The sequence below is a fragment of the Typha angustifolia genome, chromosome 4, assembly GCF_048772165.1.
Source record: "Typha angustifolia cultivar Huaian chromosome 4, ASM4877216v1, whole genome shotgun sequence".
Taxonomy (NCBI): domain Eukaryota; kingdom Viridiplantae; phylum Streptophyta; class Magnoliopsida; order Poales; family Typhaceae; genus Typha; species Typha angustifolia.
This window is the reverse complement of record NC_133242.1, coordinates 9075444-9102270: the sequence shown is the minus strand read 5'-3', so window position 1 is coordinate 9102270 and position 26827 is coordinate 9075444. Positions and strand designations below refer to the sequence as shown.

General features: G+C 39.6%; 1 protein-coding gene across 1 annotated transcript in view; it reads left to right on the top strand.

Annotated features, from left to right (window-relative positions):
• LOC140758683 (pre-mRNA-splicing factor ATP-dependent RNA helicase DEAH7-like) overlaps positions 1 to 26827 on the top strand; it is a 39895-nt gene that overhangs the window by 6935 nt on the left and 6133 nt on the right. The window contains exons 3-11 of the mRNA XM_073094927.1: positions 9665 to 9841; positions 9965 to 10095; positions 10193 to 10290; positions 10722 to 10824; positions 12846 to 13023; positions 16031 to 16260; positions 16362 to 16541; positions 26283 to 26354; positions 26436 to 26612. Coding sequence (XP_072951028.1) covers positions 9665 to 9841; positions 9965 to 10095; positions 10193 to 10290; positions 10722 to 10824; positions 12846 to 13023; positions 16031 to 16260; positions 16362 to 16541; positions 26283 to 26354; positions 26436 to 26612 — 1346 coding nt within the window. The remainder of the gene's footprint in view (positions 1 to 9664; positions 9842 to 9964; positions 10096 to 10192; positions 10291 to 10721; positions 10825 to 12845; positions 13024 to 16030; positions 16261 to 16361; positions 16542 to 26282; positions 26355 to 26435; positions 26613 to 26827) is intronic.

Below are 26827 nucleotides of genomic sequence, written 5' to 3'. Positions count from 1 at the left end.
GAAATTAGGCGCTACAGTACCGAGAAAAAAAAGAGAGAAAGAGATTATTCTGGGAGATTAGAGAAAAAAAAGAACAGAAAATAGATAAAAAAAAAATTTATCATACCAAAGAAAAGAAAAGGAAAGAGAAGACAATCATGGAGCGTTTTGGAATTCGTGCAGATTACTATTAGGACGCAAAGAATCAAATTATTTTGGATTGAGCGATCAAGGCAAGTTCCCACTCATATTTTATTAAATTTTTATTATTTAAAAATAGAATTGATGAATTATAAGCATCTTTATGTTTATTCTTATCATGTTTAATTTTATAAGATAAGAAACTTTACAATATGATGATGTCAATTATGCGGGAAGTTAAGAAATTTGTTGTTTCAAGGATTTTCAATAAAGAATTAGAAATATTAAGATTTTGTATTTTATAGAAAATTCCAAGGATGGTCGTGCCGACAGGCACGGGGCGTGCCGGTGGCGTACCGGCACATGGCACGAGGGGTGTCGCACGGCACCCTTTCTAATTGTTCCGCCGCTCTTCGTCAACCTCGTTGTCGATCGCCGTCGCTGTCGCTGCCGCCGTTGCCGTCGGGTGCCCTAGCCTGAGGGAGAAGAAGAGATCGAGAGAGAGTGAGAGAGAAACTGAGAGAGAGAGAGAGAGATCGAGAGAGAGAGCGAGAGATTGGTTAAAACTTAAGTTGCGGATCCGAATCCGGTGACGGCGGCGGTGACGGTGATCGGCAAGCGGCGACGGCAAAGGTGAGTATCTATTTTTTTTTTCTCTCCACTTACGGCACGGCAGGTGGCACGGTCCGTGCCTGTGGCATGGCCATCGTTGGAAAATTCATATTTATCATTCATAGAAAGAAAATGGATTTTATTGTTTATTATTTTTCAGATTTCAAATTATGTATTTTTATTGCAGAAAATAAGAAATAAATTAGGAATATTCAATTTAAATGAATTTTTAGATTTATGAAATTAGGGTCACCATACTCCTCCCCGGTGAGTCCTCTCTCATCCCTCTAGTTTAATTTAAATTTAAATAGGTAAATCAAAAATACCTAATTCGCGGAATTCGGCCTCGTCGGCAAATCTGGCCGGCCGGCGGCTTCGAGTCGCAACTGCATCATCACCGGAAGCTTCGTGCTCCAAGCCCGGTGTTGGAGATGTATTCTACGGGGCCTGCCTGTTAGGACCAAAAAAAAAAAAAAAAAAAAAAAATATTTAGGTTGAGAGAGGAGGGTGCACGTGCTCTGCACGTGCAGCCCCTCCCCTCTCCCTCTCCGGTACGTAGCGGGAGAGAAGGGATTTCACCTAATCCGAATCAGATTAGGTTTAATCCTTTTCTAATCTATAAATTAAAAATGCTAGTCTCTGTTTAACCATCTTAGCCCTTTTCTCTCTCTCTCTCTCTCTCTCTTCTTCCTCCTTTCTTTCGCTTTTTCCTCACCGTCGGAGTTGTCGCCGTGGAATCGGCCAGCCGGAGTGTCGCCGGAGCCAGCAGAGACCACCACACGACTCCCCCGTAAGCCCTCTCCCACCTCTCTAATTTAATTAAATTTTAAATGAGAAAATCCAAAATTACCTGATTTGGGGGTTTTCGGCCTCGTCGGCAAATCGGGCCGGCCGGCGGCTTCGAGTCGCGGCCGCTACCTCCGGATCCCGTCAGAAACTGAGGGTGCGCCGGCGAACCTCCGCAGTGGCGGCCGCCGGCGTCGCCTTCTTCTTCTTTCCTCTCTTTTTCTCTCTCTCTCTTCGGTTTGGGGAAGACAGACTTGGGTTGCCCGAGTCTGATCTTCTCCCGTTAGTGATGGATTCGGGTCGGGTTGGATCCGAATCCAAGGAACCCGACCCGGTTCCATTATCTAATTGGATTGGGCCTTGGCCCAATCCATTTATGAAATTTTTTTTTTTGGTGGGCTGCGGGCCAACTGTAGCCCAGCCCAATTGATTTGGGCTTATTTTAGCCCAAATTAATTATTCTTAAGTTAAATTGTATAAACATTTTTAATAATTGTTTTGATTAAAAAAAATGATATTGTTATTTATTATTTAAGGTGGTGATTTTTAGTACGTGGGCTAGAGATTTGAGATTTTGGTTGTCTTGCCTAGACTCAGGTGAGTGGGTTCACTCACGTGTTAGAGGAAAAGATAGAGTGTGTTAATCACGGGGTGATACCCTCTGATGACCCTAACCGGATCAGCTATGAAGAAAAGTCCCGAGCGTCATCTCGAGGTGACTTCTAGTTGATGTGGATCCACATGGTTTAGACCCATTGAGACATATGACAGTATAAATATCAAAAAGATGTTAATATGTTGAAAACGTGCAAGGTTACAAGTTGTGACATCTCTGTATTGTTATTATTGTTATTATTTAGAGAGCATACCTATTGTATATTGTGATAGATATTGTTGCTTTTATTTAATTTATTCAGCATTAATATGATTTAAAATTTATTTGGTTTTCGAGTGGATTCCACTCACTGAGCTATAGTTGTTGGCTCATGGGTTCTATTATTTTTGTATTTGTTTATTTATTTCAGGTAATAGTCAGCGGGGCGACTGAGCGAGATGTACCCAGATTCCACATCCACTTAGGATTCACCTATTTACCTTTCCGCTCTTTTAGATTTTGTGCTTAGATTATAAGTTTTATTTATTTAGTTTAGAGACTCAAAAACATTAACATTGTTTTTATTTTTATTGCAATTAGTAATAAAATTTTAATAAAGCACATTCTCATTCTATTTATTTATTTTGTTATCGTACACGTAGAGAGTATTATTAAGGCTTCGTGCATCTCAAGCATATTGAGATGCATGGCCGGTCATGATTCCTATTTTGGGTCGTGGCAATGTTGGTATCAGAGCCTAAAAATTATGTTATCTTAAATCACCCTTAGAGTTGTGTGGAGGTCCGGTGGCATCAGCTCAGGTTCGTTATGAAATTTTTATTATATTCAGTAAAATTATTCTTATCTCATTATAAATCTTGAAGGGACAATATGTATACGCGTCGTCGTCGACAAGGAGCTGCGGCCCAGAGTTTATTTCCTGACAGGAGTAGGGAGCAAGAGCCGGCTCCTGCTCAAGCGCCAGCTCTTGCACCTACTGCTATTCCTGGTTCGGAATCAGAAACTGCTCCTACCCAAGCTCCTACTCCTATCCAGACTCTTACCCTTGCCCCAGTTTCTGCTACTCATACAGTGGTGTCAGTGCTTCAGACCCTTCTTTAGGCCGTTGGAGGACAGCCATCGCAGACTCCGGTTACATCAGAGTCAAGGTCTAGATAGGGGTACAGTGTTTAAATTTTTTTTGAAGGCATCTCTACCTACCTTTAGATGGACCACTGATCCGATTGAAGCAGAGGCATGGCTGCTGCGAATCGAGAAGATATTGCGAGTATTGGATTGTTCAGAGGATCAAAAGGTTGCTTTGACGACCTATATGTTTGAAGATCGGGCAGAGCATTGGTGGTAGATGATTGAGCGCCAGTATATTGGATGAGAGAAAGAGTTGACCTGGGGAAACTTTAAGAAGATTTTCTTCGAAAAGTACTACCCTCGGGCCTTAAAGAAGAAGAAGCATGATGAGTTCTTTGAGCTGAGACAGGGAGGCATGTCTATGGTGGACTTTGAGGCGAGGTTCACCAAGCTGTTGCGATTTGTTCCACATATAGCAGCGAGCGAGGAAGAGAAAGTTAGCTTCTTCGAGGGTAAGTTGCGGCCAGCCATCAGAGATAGGATATCATTATTTCAGTGTCAGACGCTTCTAGAAATGATGTCTAAGGCACTCCTCGCCAAGAGAAATGTCAAAACCAGAAATTAAAAAAGAAAAAATAATAATAATTTAGGGGTTGAGAGAGGAGGGTGCACGTGCTCTGCACGTGCAGCCCCTCCCCTCTCCCTCTCCAGCACGCGTCGAGGCTGATAAGGGGAGGGGAGATTTCATCAAATCCGAATCGGATTAGATTTAATCCTCTTCTAATCTATAAATTAGCCCTAATCCTCTCTCTCTTGAACCCCCCAGCCCTCTTCTCTCTCTCCTTCCTCCCTTCTTTCGCTTCTTCCTCACCGTCGGAGTCGTCGCCGTGGAATCGGCCAGCCGGAGCGTCGCCGGAGGAAATTGGAACCACTACCCTCCTCCCCGGTGAGCCCTCTCTCATCTCTCTAGTTTAATTTAAAATTAAATAGGTAAATCCGAAATACCTAATTTGCGGAATTCGGCCTCGTCGGCAAATCTGGCCGGCCGGCGGCTTCGAGTCGCAACCGCATCGTCACCGGAGGCTTCGTGCTTCGAGCCTGGTGTCAGAGATGTCTTCTACGAGGCCCTCGTGGCTCTGATCGGCGTTGGATTTCGCATTGGCCATCGGTGCTGAGTCCTCCTCCACCTCGTGAGGACGACAGAGGAAGGGTGAGAGGGAGAGGAGAGGTTGAAGGTGGTCGTGAAGGGGTCGTTGGCGAGAGGTCGCCGGCGGTCACCCTCTCCCTCAGCCATCTTCTCGCGTCGGTTGCGAGGGGGGGGGGGGGGGAAGAAAAGGGTTGGCTGGGCTGCGGGTTAGCCCGAGCTCAATTCAATTAATTCGGTTGGGCCTCGGCCCAATCCGATTTAGTTGATTTCTTTTGGATTGGGCCGGGCCAGCAGCCCAGCCCAATCCAATGGGTAATTTTAAACCCATTTTAGTTATTTTTGGTTTTTAAAATTTAAAAATATTGTTATTATTCAAATTAAAAATTTGAATATTATTTATTATTTAAGGTGGTGAATTTTAGTACGTGAGCTAGAGATTAGAGGTTTCGGTTGTCTTGCCTAGACTCAGGTGAGTGGGTTCACTCACGTGTTTATTTTATTTTATTTCGTATTTTTGTCAGACTATGTAAATTTTCTGTGTGCATATTATTTAGTTCACCCTCATGTGTAAAAATTAAATTGTTGCAATTTCTGTGTGCAAGTCTATTTATTTCATCCGTACGTGCGAAAATTTAATTGTTTTATTTTCTGTGTGCATTTAATTATTATATTCAGTGCATCACCATACTTCGTGCTAATATTGAAATTTGTGAAAAGAAAAATGAGACTAGTATTGATATGACTTAGAGAACAGTCCCGGTATAAATCGTTTGCGATTTTCCGTGGTGACTCAAGTCTATCTGGAAGTCCAGGGGAAAGTCCTAAATTAGATCACTGCGGTGACTTTCTTAGGTGACTCTGGCGGGGTTAGGGAACAGTTCTAGGAAAAATGAGAAATTTCCTAGGTGACTCTAACTTCTCTCAACGGTTAGAAGAAAAGACAGAGTGTGTTGATCATAGGGTGATACCCTCTGATGACCCTAACCGGATCAGCTATGAAGAAAAGTCCCGAGCGTCATCTCGAGGTGACTTCTAGTTGATGTGGATCCACAGGGTTTAGACCCATTGAGACATATGACAGTATAAATATCAAAAGGATGTTGATATGTTGAAAACGTACAAGGTTACAAGTTGTGACATTTCTCTATTGTTATCATTGTTATTTTGTAGAGAGCATGCCTATTGCATATTATGATTGATATTGTTGCTTTTAGCTTAATTTATTCAGCATTAATATGTTTTAAAATTTATTTGGTTCGAGTGGATTCCACTCACTGAGCTATAGTTGTTGGCTCACGAGTTCTATTATTTTTTTTGTATTTGTTTATTTATTTCAGGTAATAGTCAGCGGGGCGACTGAGCGTGATGTACTCGGATTCCACCTCCACTTAGGATTCACCTATTTACCTTTCCGCTCTTTTAGATTTTGTGCTTTAGATTAGAAGATTTTATTTTATTTTATTTTATTTTAGAGACTCAAAAACATTAACATTGTTTTTATTTTAATTGCATTTAGTAATAAAATTTTAATAAAGCACATTCTCATTTTATTTATCTATCTTGTCATCGTATACGTAAAGAGTATTATTAAGGCTTCGTGCATCTCAAGCATATTGAGATACATGGCCGGTCATGATTCCTATTTTGGGTCGTGACAAGAAACATTGGGGAGCTTCGCCAAGAACGAGAACAACAGCATCCATAGAAAAAGCCGAGGAGGTACCAGGAGCAAAATAGAGGAGGTGGTCAGTCGTCTGGACAACCCTTGAGGGCCGGGAGTGGACCAAACCCAATTTATTTTCTCTATATTATATTATATATATTATAGAGGAAATAGTAGTATTTGAATTTATGGATTATTTGTGTATATATTGTATTTGAAAAATTGAGATTTTTGGTGATTGAGAAATTTGATACTTGAGATTCAGAATGAATTAGTATAGTTGAATATTGATAAAAGTGAGATCTGAAACCCAATTTGTTTTCAAGAAGATAAGTCCAGGGAAAAGATTCTTGGAATGTAATGTTGTGACGTTCTACCAAGTGACTCTGGCGGGATTAGGGAAAAGATTCCTAGATTTTGTCCTGGTGACTCTAATTTTTCTCAACGGCTAGTGGAAAAGTCAGTAAGGCACTGTATAGTATCTATTGTGACCCTAGACGGATCGACTATCTAGAAAAGTCCCTGGACGCCATCCTGATGGTGACTAGGTAGTGCGATGTGGCCATGGGTCAGAGTACCCATTAATGAGATAATATTGCATTTTATCAGTTTTGACGGGTTTCCATGATAGTACACTTTTGGCAGAGATCGACTGCTTTTATATTGATTTATTCGGATTGTGTTAATATGAATGATTTATGATTTGATTTCTATGAAAATACACTTTTAGCAGAGATTGATTTGTTTTATATTGATTTATTTAAAATGAGTTAATATGAATAATTTATGATTCTAATTTAGTATATATGGATTTTGAAATTCAATATAGAGACAACAAAATTATTTATTTTTTAAGACGACTTATATATTATTATTATATTTTTTTTCCTGCTACTATATGTATCACATGCTGATCTTTGTCATTGGACATATTATTAGTAGAGTGAGTTATTTGCTGGGCGTCTAGCTCATGAGGACTTATTATTTTGCATAAATTTAAGAAGCCGCTTAGTGAGGACTCTGAAGACTGAGTACCGTTTTCGTTGTGTCAATCTATTTTAGGATTTAATTACTATTTGAGCTTTTGTGTTTTCTTCGGATTTTATCCTAGAGATTCACGGCCATCATGTTCCCGGATCGGGGCATGACAACTTGCACGTATCATCATGTAGTTAAGTTTCGTCTAAGTAGTGCCTTTTTACTCGTTTAGCCCAGGGTTAGGGGGCAGAGTGTATATTTATTACCTATATTTATATTGGTCAATGCTTGAGGTCATGAGGTCAGGAGGGTATTATTAGGCACTGCGTGCGCCGGTTTGATTAGACGTAACACTGCCGAGTACGGAGACTAGACACTAGGTGATATAAAATTATGATTGAGAGGTAGGGTTTGTAGACCTAGCGGTACTCGATATCGTAGGGTCAGGGTGTTTATGAGCAATATACTCTTGTTTTTACTATGGGCGATGATTGCGTTATATGCGATGATTTTGCTATGTGCAATGACATGAGCTTACAATTGGGGTTATTTGTTTGGTGGGCAAAGACAATTGATCATATGTAGCGTTGCTAGGCATGTATGGGCTGCATTATCGCTAGATGTTTATCCCTCCTCGATGTTTGAGATGACGTGTGATTCTATGTTTATTATGTGGTGGATAGCTCTTTTAGCATGTTATGATAATTATGGGCATGGCTTAGTGTGAGCTTGATATAAATGATTTGATAGTTTAAATGATGCATATCATATGTTTTTATATTAATATATGTGAACTATTAATATGAATATGTTGCATGGATGCATTACTATGATCATGTTGGTATACATTTGTATCATGTGACATCTATCTTTATCCTATTTTTAGGTTGTAGAGATGTATACTTGCTGTGCTTTATGCTCACTATCTTTTACTGAAAATATTATTCAAATTAGTAGATGACCCCAAGTTTGTGGAGGAACTGGTTAAGATTTAATTACATTTTCTTTATTTATTTTAGTATTACAAAATAAGTTATATGGATTGTAGCTCTTGCGTGTGCATATGCCTTGATGAGGTGTATTGATATGTATTTTAGGGCTTGTTGTGACCTTTAGTAATTTAGATTCCGTGCAACTTGTTTTATTTGTGAAAATATTAGGTTTTATACTGTATATTATGTACAAACATTGACCAACATGTCATATGGAAACTACGTGGGTTCTACTCATATGAGGGACATGTGTATTTAGAGGTGGGTGTTATAACATGGTATTGGGGCCCAGGTTTACTAAATTTGGCAAGCTTTTTAAATACTATTGATAGGAGTGAGGTGTGGGAAAACATAGAGACTGCGTATAGTTGGATGTGTTTGAACATTAGTGATATCTAGGTTTTACTTAAAAATTCATAAATTGATTGGACATAAAGTTTGAGTCATTTAAATCGGGTAATTACTTTTGCTAATTATTTTTAGCACTAAGGGAGTCAGATATGCAATTGGATTGGAAAATAAAAGTAAAGAAAAAAGGGTGAATTAATGATGATTTCTTGTGCCAATTTTCGTAGATGTTATTTTTATAGGTTCCCTTGGTAAGGTGTGTAACTTATTCTATTTTGGAGTTTATTCTATACTAAGTGTTTTTAAATTATCCCTCATTAGTATGATTAGTGGTTAGGGCTCGATGACTTGATTAGCAACCAAATTCTTGATTTTGACAGTAGAATCATTATTGCATTGGTCAGTTTATGTATTTGACTTTTATTAGGTCTTTGTGCATTTAGTTGTCTAATTAGAAGCATAGTGAGTGTATCAATTATTGAGTTATTTAAAATTATTTTATTTGTAAGACGAATTGGTAGGAGTGGAAAAATTATGTGGTGGCCTGATTGCCGGCATTATTGTCACTTGTCTGATATTTCATGGTGCACCATATTTGTTTTAGCATTGCTTTCGCTTATCATAATGTTTGTTTGGTTTTATTTTATTTTTTGTTCTTTTTCCCAAAAAAAAAGTTTATTCTTACGGATAAACTTTTATGACAAGTGACTAAGTGCATGCATTGAGTTATCGGAGCTTGATTAGCTGCCTGTCTAGGGTGTTTAAAGTTGGAAGGGTGAATTGATGGTAATTTATTGATGTCTAGTTGGAGGTCGCCTTGGTGTAGGTCTTTTCTGGGTACCAATTAGCTAGTTCTTAGAGAGTGCATGTTCACCACCTTTGTTGTCTAAAGTTTTAATTGGGTGTTGGTAATATCTAAATGATACTTAAAATTATATAAGTTTTTTTTTTAATGATCGATAGAGGAGTTGACTTCAAGATGCTTGGATTTCTCCTTTATTGGGTAGTTATGGGGTTTGAGTAGGTCGTAGTCTATTCGTTAGAATGTTCTTTTATTTATTTATTTATTTATTTATTATAGAGTTGTTTAATGTTAGTATCTAAGGTTATTACTGTCTAGGTTGCAGTAAATTTCTCTATATTGTTTCTAAGTCCTCAGATGTAATAATCATTAATAAGGAAGCGTATTGATCAGTAATGTCCAAATTTCTATTGGTGAATGATTAATGACTAGTCATGATTATTGGATTGAATATTTACTGTTACACCATGATTGTAAACTAGCTTTCCATTTTCTTAGTCTGATGAAAATATTCTTATATCTTAATCTTCAGCTAGATCTGATTGGGATGACGGTCAATGGGAACGGGAAGATACCCCTCGTCGAGATTCTCAGGACAGCGGTGCATCACGTAGGCATCATCCTTCACCATCCCCTATGGTGGCGGCGGCATCGCCTCATGCACGCTTGGTTTCTCCATGGTTGGGTGGTCATACACCTCATTCTATAGGTAAGAAGGTGGTCTGTTTGCCAAAAGCTAACAATTTATTTTATGATTTTTTTTTTCTTGAAGATGATCAACATTTTAAACTTCGGATTGAGAGTTTGAAAAATAATACATAATTGACTACAGCTTCCCCTTGGGACAATGTTTCTCCTTCTCCTGCTCCAATACGTGCCACTGGCTCTTCAAAAGGAGCTCCACATTCACGCTTAGGTGGAAGATACCATCAGCTAACCTTTTCAGCTTCAACAAGTTCTAAGGTATTGTGGCATTACGCTTCACTTTTAAACCTAATAAGCAGGAAGACTTTCTCCTTCTAAAAGGTATTTTTAGTTTAATAACTACTGCCTTTCATAGGATATTGAAGATGAAAGGAGCTCTTTAATTACGGATAAAACTTACGAGCTAACAGAGGAAATGCTGCAGGAGATGGACTATAATGCTGACCGTGCATGGTATCTCATTTTCTAGTTTTTAATATTTTATTTTACTTTAAAACAAAATATGTCTGATATATCTTTCACTGAATCAAGCTGTTTCTGATGCATTTATGATGTTTTGTCCGGATGTCTCTTGTGGCGTTGTATAAATATCAGAATTCTATGCTCTATTCTATTGGTTTATTCTGAATCTTCTCAAAGAGAAGTTGATTGTTTTATTGAAAACAATGGGTCACTTGTGACAATGAAATGTTCCATAATGTGGAGTTACCTCAATTTCTATATACCATAGTTTCTGTATCTGTTTTGGTAATGAAAATCTGATTCAGAAATTAGAAGTTTTGATGATCTATGATGTCCCAAGTTCTACTTTCTGCTTTATGGTATAATGCTCTCATCAATGCTGGGGAAAAAGATTTTCATGTCACCTTATGATTATTGTGTAGGTATGATAGGGAAGAGGAGACCACAATGTTTGATGGTGATAACTCATATTTTGGTGATGTGCCATCTTATCAAAAGAAAGAGGCAGAATTAACAAAGAAGCTGGTAATTATTCTTCTTTTCCTCCTTTCTGCATCTCTCTACCTGATTATCTATCTCAATGTGGCTTGCTTGCTGGCTAGATATTCTTGATGTTCCACTATTTCTTGGAGCAACCTAGGTTGCTTCATACATGATAACTGTGCTAAATTGAGTCTTTAATGTGGCAATTGGTTTGTATTTATACACAAACTCGCATAGACACACACATGCATGTACTTGATTTCAAGATGTTCTTGCAAAAGGGTCAAAATATATGTTAAAATTGTTTAGGAGAGCATATACATGCACGTCATGTTAACATGCAAAACATTGCAGTCTTTAGTGTGGTAACCCAAACTTGTTTTTAAGTCAGTAACTATTGCAGGTGGTCATGCTGTAGGTCTTACATACCTTAAAATTGGTTAGTGTATATTGCACATCCTGTCAACATGCAAAATATTGCAGTCTTAGAAACCTTTTGTGACATGATCAGTGTCATCCCACTAACAGCTCATTTCTAGATTAGTAACTATTGCAGGTAGTCATGCTGTAGGTCACACTTTGAATTCATAAAACCAATATACACAAAATAAATAAAAAGTTATTAATAAGGCATATGGAAGATAAATATTTGTAACTATGTGAGGCTTTAATTCTTATGTTTTGTATGACAGTTGATGAAAAAATTTAGGATGCATCAAGCTATGTGCAGTCATGCTGGTTGGTTTTATGTGGGATGGCTGCACATGCGTGGCATCTATTATGGTTCACAAAGTGCTTGTTGGTGGAATAGTGCCAGTTATTTACTGGTTGTTTGAGCCTTTTGAGGGTTTGGGAGTTTATCTCTGCCTGTAAATCATTGACCTCTGTACTGGTTGATATGCTTTCCTTTGTGCATCTCTTGCCGACCTGTTTTGAGCTGCATTTCTAGCATTCTGAAAGGAGAGGGCCTCCCTACCAGTGTGTCCTGTTGTTGCCCAATGTTGGTTCACCCATATCTAACTGGTCCTGGATCTACTACCGGTCGGTCCTGCTCGCTTTGGTTCTTCTCCTGTGGGGACGAGAACGAACTGACTCTACATCTGCTGAATCAACTACCTTTACCTGCTCTTTGATCAGTAATTCACCAGAAGAAACTGGTCGACTTGCTCGGACGCTTCAACTGGCTCTTCCTATTGGTCCATAAATGTAATTAACTGCAGAAGGAAGGAAAGAAGCCTTTATATTCCTTTTAAAGAGCGAGATCCAGTTACTGGACTACTTATGTGACAAGGAATTTCGCTACCTTAGGACAGTTAGAGTTACTGCCGCCGCTTACCGGGGCTTCCATTCAAAGCTTATCACACTTCTCCTTCCGACCTTTCAGCACCGGGCAGGTGGATCTCCCTTTACACACCACCCCGAATGTACGAGTGGTCAACACATCCTGTTCTCAATCGACCGGCCGGTGTTTGCCTTGTCAATGTTTAATGACTCAATCAGTACAACCCAGTATTTGAACAGAAAATCTGTAATGTAAAGTGTCAAATACTTCCTCACATCAACAGTATTAATTTCTTGCTTGGAAAACACATCTATATTCTATTGTTAATGTGAGAAAGAAGTGGCATACTGATGCAAGTAATTCCCAAAAAAGTAATGGTGGGACATTGCTGGATTGGACAGTAAATCTGTGATACCAAAATACTTTAGTAGCACGTTAATGTCCTGTGACTTAACTTTCAAATATAATGACCTGAGAATCTTTATCATCTTCATCAAGAAAAATTGCCATTCACTGCAAATTGCTTATTTTAGTATCGATTCTTAATGGATATAGCTAGATGACATCAGATTACATAACAACACTGAGATATGGATAACATTTAAAGACATCATCATAAGAATATATTCTCTAAATTTCAATGTGCATTTGTGGTCGGTGGAGGTTTGGATGTAAATTTGGTTCTTATGTCCGTCTTACATAGTAAAGTTGATGATATGTCTAATCCTTTGGATCTTTGGAGTTACGAAAGACATTTCTGATGTATCTATGTTGATTGCAGACTCGCAAAGATGGTACTCTAATGACCCTTGCACAGAGCAAGAAGTTATCACAGTTGACTACTGATAATGCGCAATGGGAAGACCAGCAGTTGTTAAGTTCTGGAACTGTAAGAGGAACTGAGGTCCAGACAGAATTTGAAGATGAGGATGAGCGGAAAGTAATTCTTCTTGTTCATGGTATGCTGGTATTCTTTTTCCTCTTTAATCCTTAATATGGCTATCATATGAGCTACAAACTTTTTATTCCATAGCATGTCACAACTTCCATCAGCAGAATATGCATAGTTGCTCAGTGTGCTGAAAGAAGAACAATAATTTTGATGACAAAACGCTGGGACATTTTTATTTGTTTATAGTTATTTATTTTTCTCTTTCCTTCTGAGAGATAATGAGTAGGTTGTGGCCTTGTGGGATGCAAAGTTATTGATTTCTATTTTCAGTATTTTATGACTTGACAATAGGGATGGCAATCGGGTTGGGTTAAGTGGATTCGGGTTGGATCAGATTCGGGTCTGGTCAACTTCACTCCTACACGAATACGACCTGACTAATAAAAGGGTTGCATTTGATAGACACGAACACGGTCTAATTATTAAACAGATAACACGACATTACCCGTCTAACTTGTTTAATAAATAGACCATGTTAACACAATATGTTAACACAGCTCGTCTAACTCATTTATTAAACAGGTTGTATTAATAGGGGTGTAAATGAGCCGAGCTTGAGTGAGTCGGCTCTAGCTCAGGCTCGACTGAAAATTAAATTTAAGCCCTCTAAAAATGTTTAGGCTCGGCTTAGCTCAACTCGAGCCGAGCCAGACCCAGCCCAAGCCGAGCCCGAGCTTAGTTAGAGAAGGAGGCGGAGGACACGGTAGCACGGCAGCTTGCCGAAGGAGGAGGATGAGGATGAGGAGGAGGCGGTGGCTTGCTGGGACTAGAGGAGGATAAGGAGGCCGGAGGAGGAGGGGGCCGATGGAGAGGAGAAGGCAGCGGCGGTGGCTTGTGGATGGAGGACAATGAGGCTAGATGAGGTGGTGAAGGAGGAGGAGACGACGGGGCGGCGACTTGTTGATGGAGGACAATGAGGCTAGATATGGAGGTGAAAAAGGAGGAGACGGCGGGGCAGTGGCTCATCGATGGAGGACAAGGAGGCCGGATGAGGAGGTGAAAGAGGAGGAGGACGAGGAGACGGCGGAGGAGGAAGATGAGGAGGCGGCAGAGGAGGTCGACACCGTGGTCGATGGAGGAGGAGGCCACTGGAAAAGGCCAAATGAGCCGGTTGATGGGGAGGAGGAGGAGGAAAAGGAAATAAGGAGGAGATCGGGTGTTGGGTCTGTTAGGAGTTTTTTATTAGATTTAGGGGTAGGATTAGATAGGGATAGGATAATAGTAGCCATTGGATTAAAGATCTAATGGCTATAAATATATTTATATATATACAATATTAATAATATTTTATTTAAATGAGCCGATCGTGTTGGCTCCAACTCAGGCTTGGCTTGGCCCAAGCCAAATCGAGCCGAGCTCGAGCCGCTCGTTTTTTTTGACACCTTTATGTATTAACACGACACGTTAATTGTCATGACCCGAAATAGGAATCATGACCGGCCATGCATCTCAATATGCTTAAGATACACGAAGCCTTATTAGTACTTTTTACGTGTACGATGGCAAAATAAATAAATAAAATGAAGATCTGCTTTATTAAATTTAAAACTAATTGCGATAAACATAAAACAATGTTAATGTTTTATAGTCTCTAAACGAAATACATAAAACTTCTAATCTAAAGCATAAAATCCAAAAGAGTGAAAAAGTAAATAGGTGAATCCTAAGTGGAGGTGGAGTCTGGGTACATCTCACTCAGTCAGCCCGCTGACTATTACCTGAGATAGATAAATAAATATAAAAAAAAAGAATTCATGAGCCAACAACTATAGCTCAGTGAATGAAATCCACTCGAAAACCAAATAAATTTTAAATCATATTAATGCTGAATAAAATTTAACTAAAAGCAACAATATCCATAACAATATGCAATAGGCATGCTCTTTAAATAATAACAATAGAGAGAGTCACAACTTGTAACCTTGCACGGTTTCAACATATTAACATCTTTTCAATATTTATACTGTCATATGTCTCAATGGGTCTAAACCCTGTGGATCCACATCAACTAAAAGTCACATCGAGATGACGCTCGAAACTTTTCTTCATAGTTGATCCGGTCACGTACACCCTCCTCTCTCAACCCCTAATTTTTTTTTCTAGTTCTGACATGCTATAGGTGCGTAGCAGCAGCACCAGCTGCTGCTTCACCACAGCAGCACCTGCCTGCTGGTAAGCAGCAACATGTGCACAATTAAAAAAAGAGAGAAAGAAATGAATTAGAAATTGAAAAAAACTCACTCGAGGTCGTCGGAGGTTGAGGTCGTCGGATCTTCGTCGGAGAACGTCGCGGGAGGTCGAGGTCACTGGAGATTTACTAAGTCGCAGATGAGAAAGAGACCGGTGAGAGAGAGAGAGAGAGAGAGAGAGAGAGAGAGAGAGAGGGAGAAAGAGAAAGAGTAGGTAGGGGGGGACATTCCCACCCATTTCGGTTAGGATCGGCTCAAATGGCTGAAACCCTAGCCGAAAGGATCGTCATCTCAATTTGTTTCGGCCGATCCCACTCGGGATCAGCTGAAACTGGGAACTTTGGTGTAAACTATAAATTCCTACAATTTAGGGCCTCAGACTAATTTTTGACGTAGATTCAGATCAAACTTGGATCATATCAGAATGCCCTCTATATATCCGAATTATATGCATTAGCAAATTAAGTTAATATGGTTGCATTAGTTAGTATCTTCACATATCGCAATCTAGTCTCCATCACTTCCATATGAGGATTTATTGGTAAATAAAATCAGCAGCAGCTTAGATGACTATGCCCATTTTTTATTTCCATGGGACAGACGGTACCTATATTATTATGGAAAGAGCCTTTTTTCTGGGTATCTTGAATTAAAGAAAACTGGAAATCCGGCATTGTTTGGCATCTGATTTAGAGAGACTTGTGCAACTCTTAAATTTCATCCCTGGTTATCTAGGATTTGTTTCGGTCATGGATTAATCATAGTTTGACACAGAATGAACCTTCTAGGCATGATATATTTATTTCTAATGTTATTGTCTTGCAGACACAAAGCCTCCTTTCCTAGATGGAAGGGTTGTATATACGAAGCAAGAGGAACCTGTAATGCCACTAAAAGATCCCACCTCAGATATGGCTATAATATCACGTAAAAGTTCTACTTTGGTTAGGGAAATTCATGAAAAGCAAAGCATGAATAAGTCACGTCAACGCTTTTGGGAGCTTGCGGGATCAAAACTTGGTGATATTTTGGGCGTCGAGAAGACAGCAGAACAGGTACTTGTAGCATCATAATTGCTGAAACTTTTATGAAGCAATAATATTTGCTAAAATTTACATTTGAACTGATGTTCTTTTTTACACTTCAAAATTATCAGGTTGATGCAGATACTGCAGTAGTAGGTGAAGAGGGTGAAGTTGATTTTAAAGAGGAAGCAAAATTTGCACAACATATGAAAGTCAAAGGTGAAGCAATCAGTGAGTTTGCAAAGTTAAATTCTCTTGCACAACAAAGGCAGTATCTCCCAATATACTCTGTGCGTGAGGAATTGTTGCAGGTTAGCACTTGCCTTAGAGACTTGTCCTACATTCATAACACTTTTGACTTTTATTCTCTTTGCTTGTCTCTGTATACTTTCATTTTTTCTGTGCTTTTATTTGTATATTGGGCAATATCTCCCAATATATTGTGTCTGTGAGGAATTGTTGCAGGTTAGCATTTCCCATAGAGACTTGTCTTACATGCATAACACTTCTGAGTTTTATTCTCTTTGTTGTTCTCTTTATATTTTCTTTTTCAGTGCTTCGGTTGGTAAAGCTATAAAAGGTGATTAACTGAGAAAACTTCTGTGAAGAATTGGAAATGAATCTGCCAACCCATTGATCTGCTTCTTGTGTCAAACTATGAGAACTTTATATAATAATGCTGAAATTTGCTCTTGCAGATTTGACAATGATGTATTATGCTTAGGGACTTTTAGCTTTTCCTTTTACATGTATAATATATTAGTATGTGTTCTTTCAGTGAAAGTATTATCAGCAGATGGTTCCTATATGGTCCAACAATGATTGATATAATATAATAATCTATTGTTACCCTCCAGCTTGTGTTACAATTTTCAATTTCATTGTGCATTCTTTGAGCTCTTTGCCTATACATGCTGGAGATATGTTAACTTTTCTTTTAATTAAATGCTACCTTTTCTCCTTGTAGACCTCTCTCTCTCTCTCTCTCTCTCTCTCTCTCTCTCTCTCTCTCTCTCTCTTTCTCTTCATGTGGGGGAATCAAAAGTTTCTATTTGGCATGTGACTAAGGTGACCTACCATTTGGCTGTATAGGTGTGTAGTCAGGCTCCTCTCTTTCCTGAACTTTTCTCCTTCAGCACTATTAGCACAAACATCTGGCAGGTTTATGCCAGGTCTTCAGCTTGCCTTCTCAATTTCTAGTGGTATTCTATAGACAATAATATCTAATAGAACCTTTGGTGATAATATCAGGTTCTTATTAAGTTTAAAAGGTTGAATAATTTCCATTTACTATGTCTGGCCACGTTGACCATTTTATGTGAAATTAGCAGGACTGAGAGATTTTCTTTTACTTTAGTATGCTCCAAAACTGAAGGCTGTTCTCTAATTTGCTATATGTCATGTTCTGGCACAATTAATGTAAACTTGAATGAAGTCTAAGACTCTAAGTTAATAAGGTTGGCTTGGGTTGGGACAATCCATTTCAACCTAATTGACTTAAACCTGGTATGTCCTTTTTTCTTTGAAGACAATTTTGACATAACCCAATGAACTATTATAGTAATTTGAATTATGGATAACAGCAGTTGATAGAGCACCGATGACAACAGTCTAGTACAGATGATCTTGATATTTTCTCTCTCTATCCGGTATCTTCTCGCTTTCTTACTCAATGGTAAGTTTATTATATTAGCACACAGGGCCATGTCAGTCAGCATGCATCGTGGCAGTTGACACATGCAATGCCATCCAACAAGTGGCAGGAGATGCTCTATTTGGACAAATATCCTTGATTTCCTCCACTTGGTTTTCTCAAATTTAAAGTCCGTGCATTGTAGTTGTTCTCAAAAGTGAATGTTTTTTTGGGTTAGTTACACTTAGCCCCCTCAAATTATCATCATTTTTTGTATACACTCTGAACTTTTTTTTACCACATAGGTCTTCTGACCTAAAAAGAATATTAATTCAGTGAGTCCATGTAGTTACTTTTTTTCCTTAATTGAGGAGTCTACGTGGATTTCTTTTTTCAGTTTAAGGGTTCTATGTGGAAAATAAAAAAATTTAGGAAGTGTATGTGAAAAAACGTAATAACATAGAAAGCTAAGTGTAATTGTCCCTTTTTTCAATTAATATAGAGGAAATTTTATTGCTTAATTACCACGGTCACAAGAAGCTTAGTTGAGGTCGGAGAGCAAAAGTTGCAGAAGTGGAGTGGAGACAACCCCTGCTCAAGTATAACTATATCCCAAAATCCTACCTGTAGCTAATCAGTAGATTTATGGCTTCCTAAAAAACTTTACAGATCTTACGATTTTGGTATTATTTGATAAGAGAACATATATAATTAACAGTGGAGTCAATAGACTATAAAGGTGTGTGAACTTCATTAAGAATATTGATCAACAACAAAGAAACCATTTGGATTCAAATCTTGGTAAGAAGATAATTCTTCATAACTGTAACAAGTCCATGTAGGAACCCAGCTTATGCTGTGAGAGTTGAGTGAAATTTTCTACACTGATGTCCTGCAATTTAGCTTGCTGAGCTACAAAACCCACTCCTACTAGGTCTGCTGGCCAAATGAATGACCTGTCTGCTCGACCCACTCAAGTGGAGGTGGCTCCCAACGGATGAGAGGCCTAGCAGTAGAGGATGTATGAGCAAAGATATACAATTGAAATTTTGATTAGTTAGATTTTATGACTTTACCCAAAGGTCTTAAACCTTTCGGGAAAGATACTCTATGTTGTTAAACAGAGCATCGTTCTTATGCTTCCAAATCTGCCAGTGTAGGACATTACGAGGAGCACGAAGAAGTGTCTTTTGCTCACTCGGAAGACCACCATCCTTCCTGTTACGAACTAGATCTGAAATAATTTGGACATAAGAAAATTATTAAATTTTTCTAGGTGGTAGCTTCACGAGTTGGAGATCTTTTGGCTTAAGTTTCATGTGATTCCGAGGTCGGGGCAAAAAGTATAATCGAAATAGTGGATGAAGATCTGAATCGGACAGATTGCTAATTATCCAATGTTGCGGTAGTCGTCGGAAGGTGGCAAACAGCCAAGTGTGGTGATGGACGACTGTAAGGTTGGGTGACTCGTGGAGAAAGATGGTGGATAGGGTTTAAAAGCTTAAGAGAGTTCTACGGTTAAGATCTACTCCTATAAAGATAAAAACGATCTAATGGCTTCGATAAAAGATAGAGACAAATAATGAAAATAGCTAAATTCAAAACTCATTTCACAATGATAATTAACCTATGACCTTTTCTATTTATAAGATTAAAATCATAGCAGGTTGGATCCAATTTGCATATTGGGTTTACATCTGCTTTATTTAAAATTTAAAATAATAAGCAAATTAACTAACTCGATTTAACTGACTCAACCTATGTGGTCGGATTGTATCAATCCAGCACGCTTCCGACACCTTGTCTTCAATGTGATTAGAAATAATTCACCCACCGGCCTAGCTCGCGTCATGATCGGTTTTCATGTAGATTTGGCTCAGTTAGCTGACGCGGGCCTATGGGCCCATGTAGATTTGGCTCAGTTAGCTGACTCGAGCTCATTCTCGGGCCCTAAGTCATGCTCATAGGTTCCCAACTAGTTCATATGAGGTGATCGAGCCGGTTCGCAAAAATTTATCATGCCTCAAGATACGTGCACTTTATCTCTCCCACCCAATAGACCAAATTTGAATCCCAGGGCTAAAAATATTTTTCACCCTAGAGCGCTGCCACAAGCTGCATGGGTGTTGGTGGTAGTTGGGCAAGGTTATTGGCCTGTGGTAGCCAAAGTCTGGTGGTGGAGCGACTTGATCTACTATAGTGGAGGCCATAAAGAGTAACTAGTGGGCCCACCGGCCCCTAGTGGTTGCGGTTGGTGGCCATACCCCTATTGCACTAGATTTGAGGCAGCGAAGAGGCTGTCGGAAGCCACCTTGATATGGCTTGTCTCGAGCAATATCACTATGAACGTGACCGTCAGCGATTGCGATGGCTACCACTAGGTGGCAGTCGAGCTGGGGAGGCTAGATGTGGCCATAAGTGACCGCCGAAGGGCTGGACTCGAGGTTAGGAATTGCGAGTTTTCTACAGTCAAGAGGGTTGTTAACGATGGCGTTTCAGCCAATGCTGGTGTGAATGGTGACTATGGATCGGGTGTGGCAGGTCGAAGGAAGTTTCTGCCTAGATCGCTGTTGATGAAAAACTAGGATTTCAGCTGTCAGAATCAAAAATAAAAAAACAAAAATAAAAATAAAAAATTGGGGTTGAGAGAGGAGGGTGCACGTGCTCTGCACGTGCAAACCCTCCCCTCTCCCTCTCCAGCACGCAACGAGGCGCAGAGAGAAATCACGCCTAATCCGGATTGGATTAGGTCTAGATTTCTCTTCTAATTTATAAATTAAAACCTTAATTTTTTCTCTCTCTCTGCTTAACAATCTCAGCCCTCTCCTCTCTCTTTTCTTCCTCCTTTCTTTCGCTTTCTTCTTCCTTTACCGCTGGAGTCACACCGTGGAATCGGCCTGCCGGAGCGTTGTCGGAGCCAGAGGAGATGTCAGAATCGAAAAAAAAAAATTGGGGGTTGAGAGAGGAGGGTGCACATGCAGCCCCTCCCCTCTCCCTCTCCAGTAGGCAACGAGGCGTAGAGAGAGAGAAATCACGCCTAATCCGGATCGGATTAGGTCTAGATTTCTCTTCTAATTTATAAATTAAAACCCTAATCTCTGCTTAACCATCTTAGCCCTCTTCTCTCTCTTCTTCCTCCCCTCTTTCGCTTTCTTCTTCCTCACCGTCGGAGTGGTCGCCGTGGAATCGGTCTGCCGGAGCGTCGTCGGAGCCAGCGGAGACCACCACGTGACTCGTTTGTAAGCCCTCTCCCACCCATAAAATTTAATTAAAGTTTAATAGGGTAGATCGAAAGTACCTAATTTGGGGTTTCTTCGGCTTCATCGGCAAATTTGGCAGGACGGTGGCTTTGAGTCGCAGCCGCTACCTCTGGAAGCACCTTGCCGTTGGCCTCGTGTCGTGGGCAGTCACCGTTGGAGCCCTCGTGGCTCCGGTCGCCGTCGGTCATGGGATCGACCACCGTTCGTGGGTTCTCCTCCACCTCGCGAGGACGGCGGCACCGTATGGGTGTTGGAGAGCTGAGGGTGCGACCGGCGAACCTTCTCCGCGGCGACCGCCGGCGTCTTCCTTCTCTTCTTTTTCTTTTTCTCTCTCTTTTCCTCTGTTTTTCTCTCTCTTTCTTCGGCTTGGAGAAGACAGACTCGGGGTCTGATCTTCTCCCTTTTAGTATTTGGATTCGGGTCGGGTTGGATCCGAATCCAAGGAACCCAACCCGGTTCCATTAGCTAATTAGATTGGGCCTTGGCCCAATCCATTTAAGTATTAGTTGGGTGGGCTGCGGGCCAACTGCAGCCCAGCCCAACTGATTTGGGCTTATTTTAGCCCAAATTAATTATTCTTGGGTTAAATTGTAGAAAGATTTTTAATAATTGTTTTAATTAAAAATGTTATTGTTATTTATTATTTAAGGTGGTAATTTTTAGTACGTGAGCTAGAGATTTGAGATTTCGGTTGTCTTGCCTAGACTCAGGTGAGTAGGTTCACTCACATGTTTATTTTATTGTATTTCGTATTTTTGTCAGACCATGTAAATTTTCTGTGTGCAAATTATTTATTTCACCCTTATATGTAAAAATTAAATTATTACAATTTCTGTGTGCAAATATATTTATTTTATCCGTACGTGCGAAAATTTAATTGTTTTATTTTTTGTGTGCATTTAATTATTATATTCAGTGTATCACCATACTTCATGCATATATTGAAATTTATGAAAAGAAAAATGAGACTAGTATTGATACGACTTAGAGAACAGTCCCGGTATAAATCGTTTGCGATTTTCTGTGGTGACTCAAGTCTATTTGGAAGTCCACGGGAAAGTCTTAAATTAGATCACTGCGGTGACTTTCTTAGGTGACTTTGGCGGGGTTAGGGAACAGTCCTAGGAAGAATGAGAAAATTTCCTAGGTGACTCTAACTTCTCTCAACGGTTAGAGGAAAAGACAGAGTGTGTTGATCACAGGGTGATACCCTCTGATGAATCTAACCGGATCAGCCATGAAGAAAAGTCCCGAGCGTCATCTCGATGTGACTTCTAGTTGATGTGGATCCACGGAGTTTAGACCCATTGAGACATATGACAGTATAAATATCAAAAAGATGTTAATATGTTGAAAACGTGCAAGGTTACAAGTTGTGACATCTCTCTATTGTTATCATTGTTATTATTTAGAGAGCATGCCTATTGCATATTGTGATGAATATTGTTGCTTTTAGTTTAATTTATTCAGCATTGATATGATTAAAATTTATTTGGTTTTCGAGTGGATTCCACTCACTGAGCTATAGTTATTGGCTCATGAGTTCTATCTTTTTTTTGTATTTGTTTATTTATTTCAGGTAATAGTCAGCGGGGCTACTGAGCAAGATGTACCCGGATTCCACCTCCACTTAGGATTCACCTATTTACCTTTCCGCTCTTTTAGATTTTGTGCTTTAGATTAGAAGTTTTTTTTTATTTTTTTTTAGTTTAGAGACTCAAAAACATTAACATTGTTTTTATTTTAATTGCAATTAGTAATAAAATTTTAATAAAGCACATTCTCATTTTATTTATTTATCTTGTCATCGTATACGTAGAGAGTATTATTAAGGCTTCGTGCATCTCAAGCATATTGAGATGCATGGCCGGTCATGATTCCTATTTTGGGTCGTGACAGGAGACCACCACGTGACTCCTTCGTAAGCCTTCTCTCACCCCTCAAAGTTAATTAAAGAAAAATAGGGTTTAGTGAAAATACCTAAATTGGGGATTTCGGCTTCGCCGGCAACTCTCGCCGGCCGGCAGCTTCGGGCTGCTGCTGCTCATGCTCGAGATCGCCAAGTCGTTACCCTCGTGTCATGGATGTCTTCTGGAAGAGCCCTCGTGGCTCCAGTCGACGTCGGCCCCGGCGTCGGTCGTCGGTGGTGGGTCCTCCTCCACCTCGTGAGGATGACAGAGGAAGGGTGCGAGGGAGAGGAGAGGTTGAAGGTGGTCGTGAAGGGGTCGCCGGCGGTCACCCGCTCCCTCAGTCATCTTCTCGCGTCGGTCGCGAGGGGGAAGAAAAGGGTTGGCTGGGCTCGGGTGTAACCCGAGCCAACCCCATTTTCCCTTTTAAGTCGGGTTCGGTTCGGGTTTGGATTTCGGATCCACAAACCCGAACCGAACCACTTAAGTTGGTGGGTTACGGGTTAGCCCGTAGCCCAGTCCACTTAGTTTTGGGATGGGCCTCGGCCCAACCCGATTAATTAAATTTCTTTTTGGAATGGGCTGGGCCAGCAGTAGCCCAGCCCAATCCAATGGGTAATTTTTAAACCCATTTTTTTTTAGTTCTTTTCGTTTTGAATTTTTAATAAATACTGTTATTATTCAAATTAAAAATTTGAATATTATTTATTATTTAAGGTGGTGAATTCTAGTACGTGAGCTAGAGATTTGAGGTTTCTGTTGTCTTGCCTAGACTCAGGTGAGTGGGTTCACTCACATGTTTATTTTATTGTATTTCTTATCTTTGTCAGACCATATAAATTTTCTGTGTACAATTTAATTATTTCACCATTATGTGTAAAAATTAAATTGTTGTAATTTCTGTGTGCAAATCTATTTATTTCATCAGTACGTGCGAAAATTTAATTGTTTTATTTTCTGTGTGCATTTAATTATTATATTCAGTGCATCACCATACTCCGTGCAAATATTGAAATTTGTGAAAAAAAAATGAGATTAGTATTGATACGACTTAGAGAACAGTCCCGGTATAAATCGTTTGCGATTTTCTGTGGTGACTCAAGTCTATCTGGAAGTCCAGGGGAAAGCCCTAAATTAGATCACTACGGTGACTCTGGCGAGGTTAGGGAACAGTCCTAGGAAGAATGAGAAAATTTCCTAGGTGACTCTAACTTCTCTCAACGGTTAGAGGAAAAGACAGAGTGTGTTGATCACAGGGTGATACCCTCTGATGAATCTAACCGGATCAGCCATGAAGAAAAGTCCCGAGCGTCATCTCGATGTGACTTCTAGTTGATGTGGATCCACGGAGTTTAGACCCATTGAGACATATGACAGTATAAATATCAAAAAGATGTTAATATGTTGAAAAACGTGCAAGGTTACAAGTTATGACATCTCTCTATTGTTATTATTTAGAGAGCATGCCTATTGCATATTGTGATGGATATTGTTGCTTTTAGTTTAATTTATTCAGCATTAATATAATTTAAAATTTATTTGGTTTTCGAGTGGATTCCACTCACTGAGCTATAATTGTTGGCTCATGGGTTCTATTTTTTTTTTAATTTATTTTGCCATCGTATATTAGAGAGTAGTAATAAGGCTTCGTGCATCTCAAGCATATTGAGATGCATGACCGGTCATGATTCCTATTTTGGGTTATGACATCGGCCTTTGTTTTCCACTGTAGCTAGGGAAGATGGTGGTGGGACCGTCACTGGAGGCTGTTGCCAGGATCACGTCGACAGCTGGGAGGGTCTATAGAGGTGGCAGGGACTCCAATAAGGCTAGAGGTGGTGCTTTGGCTTTGGTTTGGACTGGCTCTTCTCTTCCCTCATGGGTTGAGTTTGTCTCATCGTGGAGGACGGGTTTCAACATGGTTGGCGACGCCAATGGTGCATGAGGGGTTCGCAAAGGTGGTTGGGACTCGACTGTGGCCAGGGAAAGAGTTGTGGTTGCGGTTTGGGGCTTCATTCCACCTCTCTCATGGATTAAGATTAATGGCTGAGATGGTGGAGGTTCCATAGTGGCCAACAACGTTGGCGGCATAGGGAGGTTATGCTGGGTCATGAGGGTTGCTGCCAAGGCTTTGCCTTTTCGATCCTCTCGGTGCTCTTCACAGCAAATCTAGTGGCCTCCTTAGAAAATTCTTTAAAAAATGCCTTCATCCACGCCGGTCGCTCGTCATCGACGATGGCTGGTGGTGGTAGTGGCGTCAAAACTTCCATTGGGATGAAGATGAGTTCTTAGTCTACCATGGCAACGATCTCTCTTGGGTTAGCTTTGGATCGCATGTTCACCATCGTTCAAGAAACATTGACTTTGATACCACTATTACGAACCAGATTTGGACCGATCTATTCATAAGAAATTTATGATATTTTTATGGATGGTAGCCTAGTGAGTTAAGGATTTTTTGGTTTTAGTCTCACATGAATACGAGGTTGAGGTGAAAAGATTTAATCAAAATAATGGAGGAACGTTAGAACTGAACAAATTGATAGTTATCTGACGTGATGATAGTCGTCGGAGGGTGGCGGACAGCCGTAAGGCAGGGAGGCTTGTAGAGGAAGATGATAGTTAGGATTTGGAAGTTTGAAAGAGTTCTATAGTTAAGATGTATTCTTACGAAGATAAAGATGATCTAATGGTTACGATAAAAGATAAAGTTCAATATTGAAATTGGTTAAACTCAATAATCATTCATAATGATAATTAACTCATGAACTCTCCTATTTATAGGAGTAGATTCATAGTGGGTTGGATTCAATTTGTCTCATTGGGCTTATATTCTCTTTATTTGAAATTTAAACCAGTAAGCAAATCTAACTAACTCAACTCGACTCGACTGACTGACTCAACCTATGTGGTCGAATTGTTTCACTTCTTGACCCGATCCCCCTTATCTAGAAAAAATTTGGAACTGAACTTGGCATTTTTTTCCACAAAATCTGGGTTTATATTTTATGTTACTCTTATATTTTCTTTTCCTGTTCCATTTATGATTCTTGCAAACTGTACTCTTCATGTTGCTTAAAATGTAAGACTTGATTCAAGTTAATAATTAAGCTCTTTTTTGTGCAGAATATTAGATGGTAGTGTTGTTGAGCTGGATTCTAGGCTTATTGTAGTTTTTGTGCTTCTTTATCAGAATGCAAGTGCTTGGTTTCACCTTTTAGCCTAACTTCAGGTGCTCATACTATTATCTAGGTGGTACGTGAAAATCAGGTAATTGTTGTTGTTGGGGAAACGGGTTCTGGGAAGACAACCCAACTAACACAGGTCAGTAATTTTCTACCATCTAATTATGATTTATTGATTAACCCGTATTTATTTTCTATCTGACTTTTAAAGTTTTAACAGTATCTTCATGAAGATGGATATACATATAGTGGCCTTGTCGGTTGTACACAACCACGACGTGTGGCAGCTATGAGTGTTGCTAAACGTGTCAGTGAGGAGATGGAGACGGAATTAGGTGATAAAGTTGGGTATGCTATTCGATTTGAGGATGTTACTGGTCCAAATACTATTATAAAGGTGATTATTCATGTTAGATTTTTAACTTGTAGATTGTAATTGTTATGTGACTTGCATATTCTACATAATCAGTACTTCTATGGTTTATTCCACTTGCTTCAGGTAGGAGGCATGATCACAATGGTTCCAAACAGTTGTAATGAATATCTTATTAGACTGATTAGGGTTATTTCTTTCGTAGTGTTTCTTAAAACAGAAAAAAGCTGAAGAATATT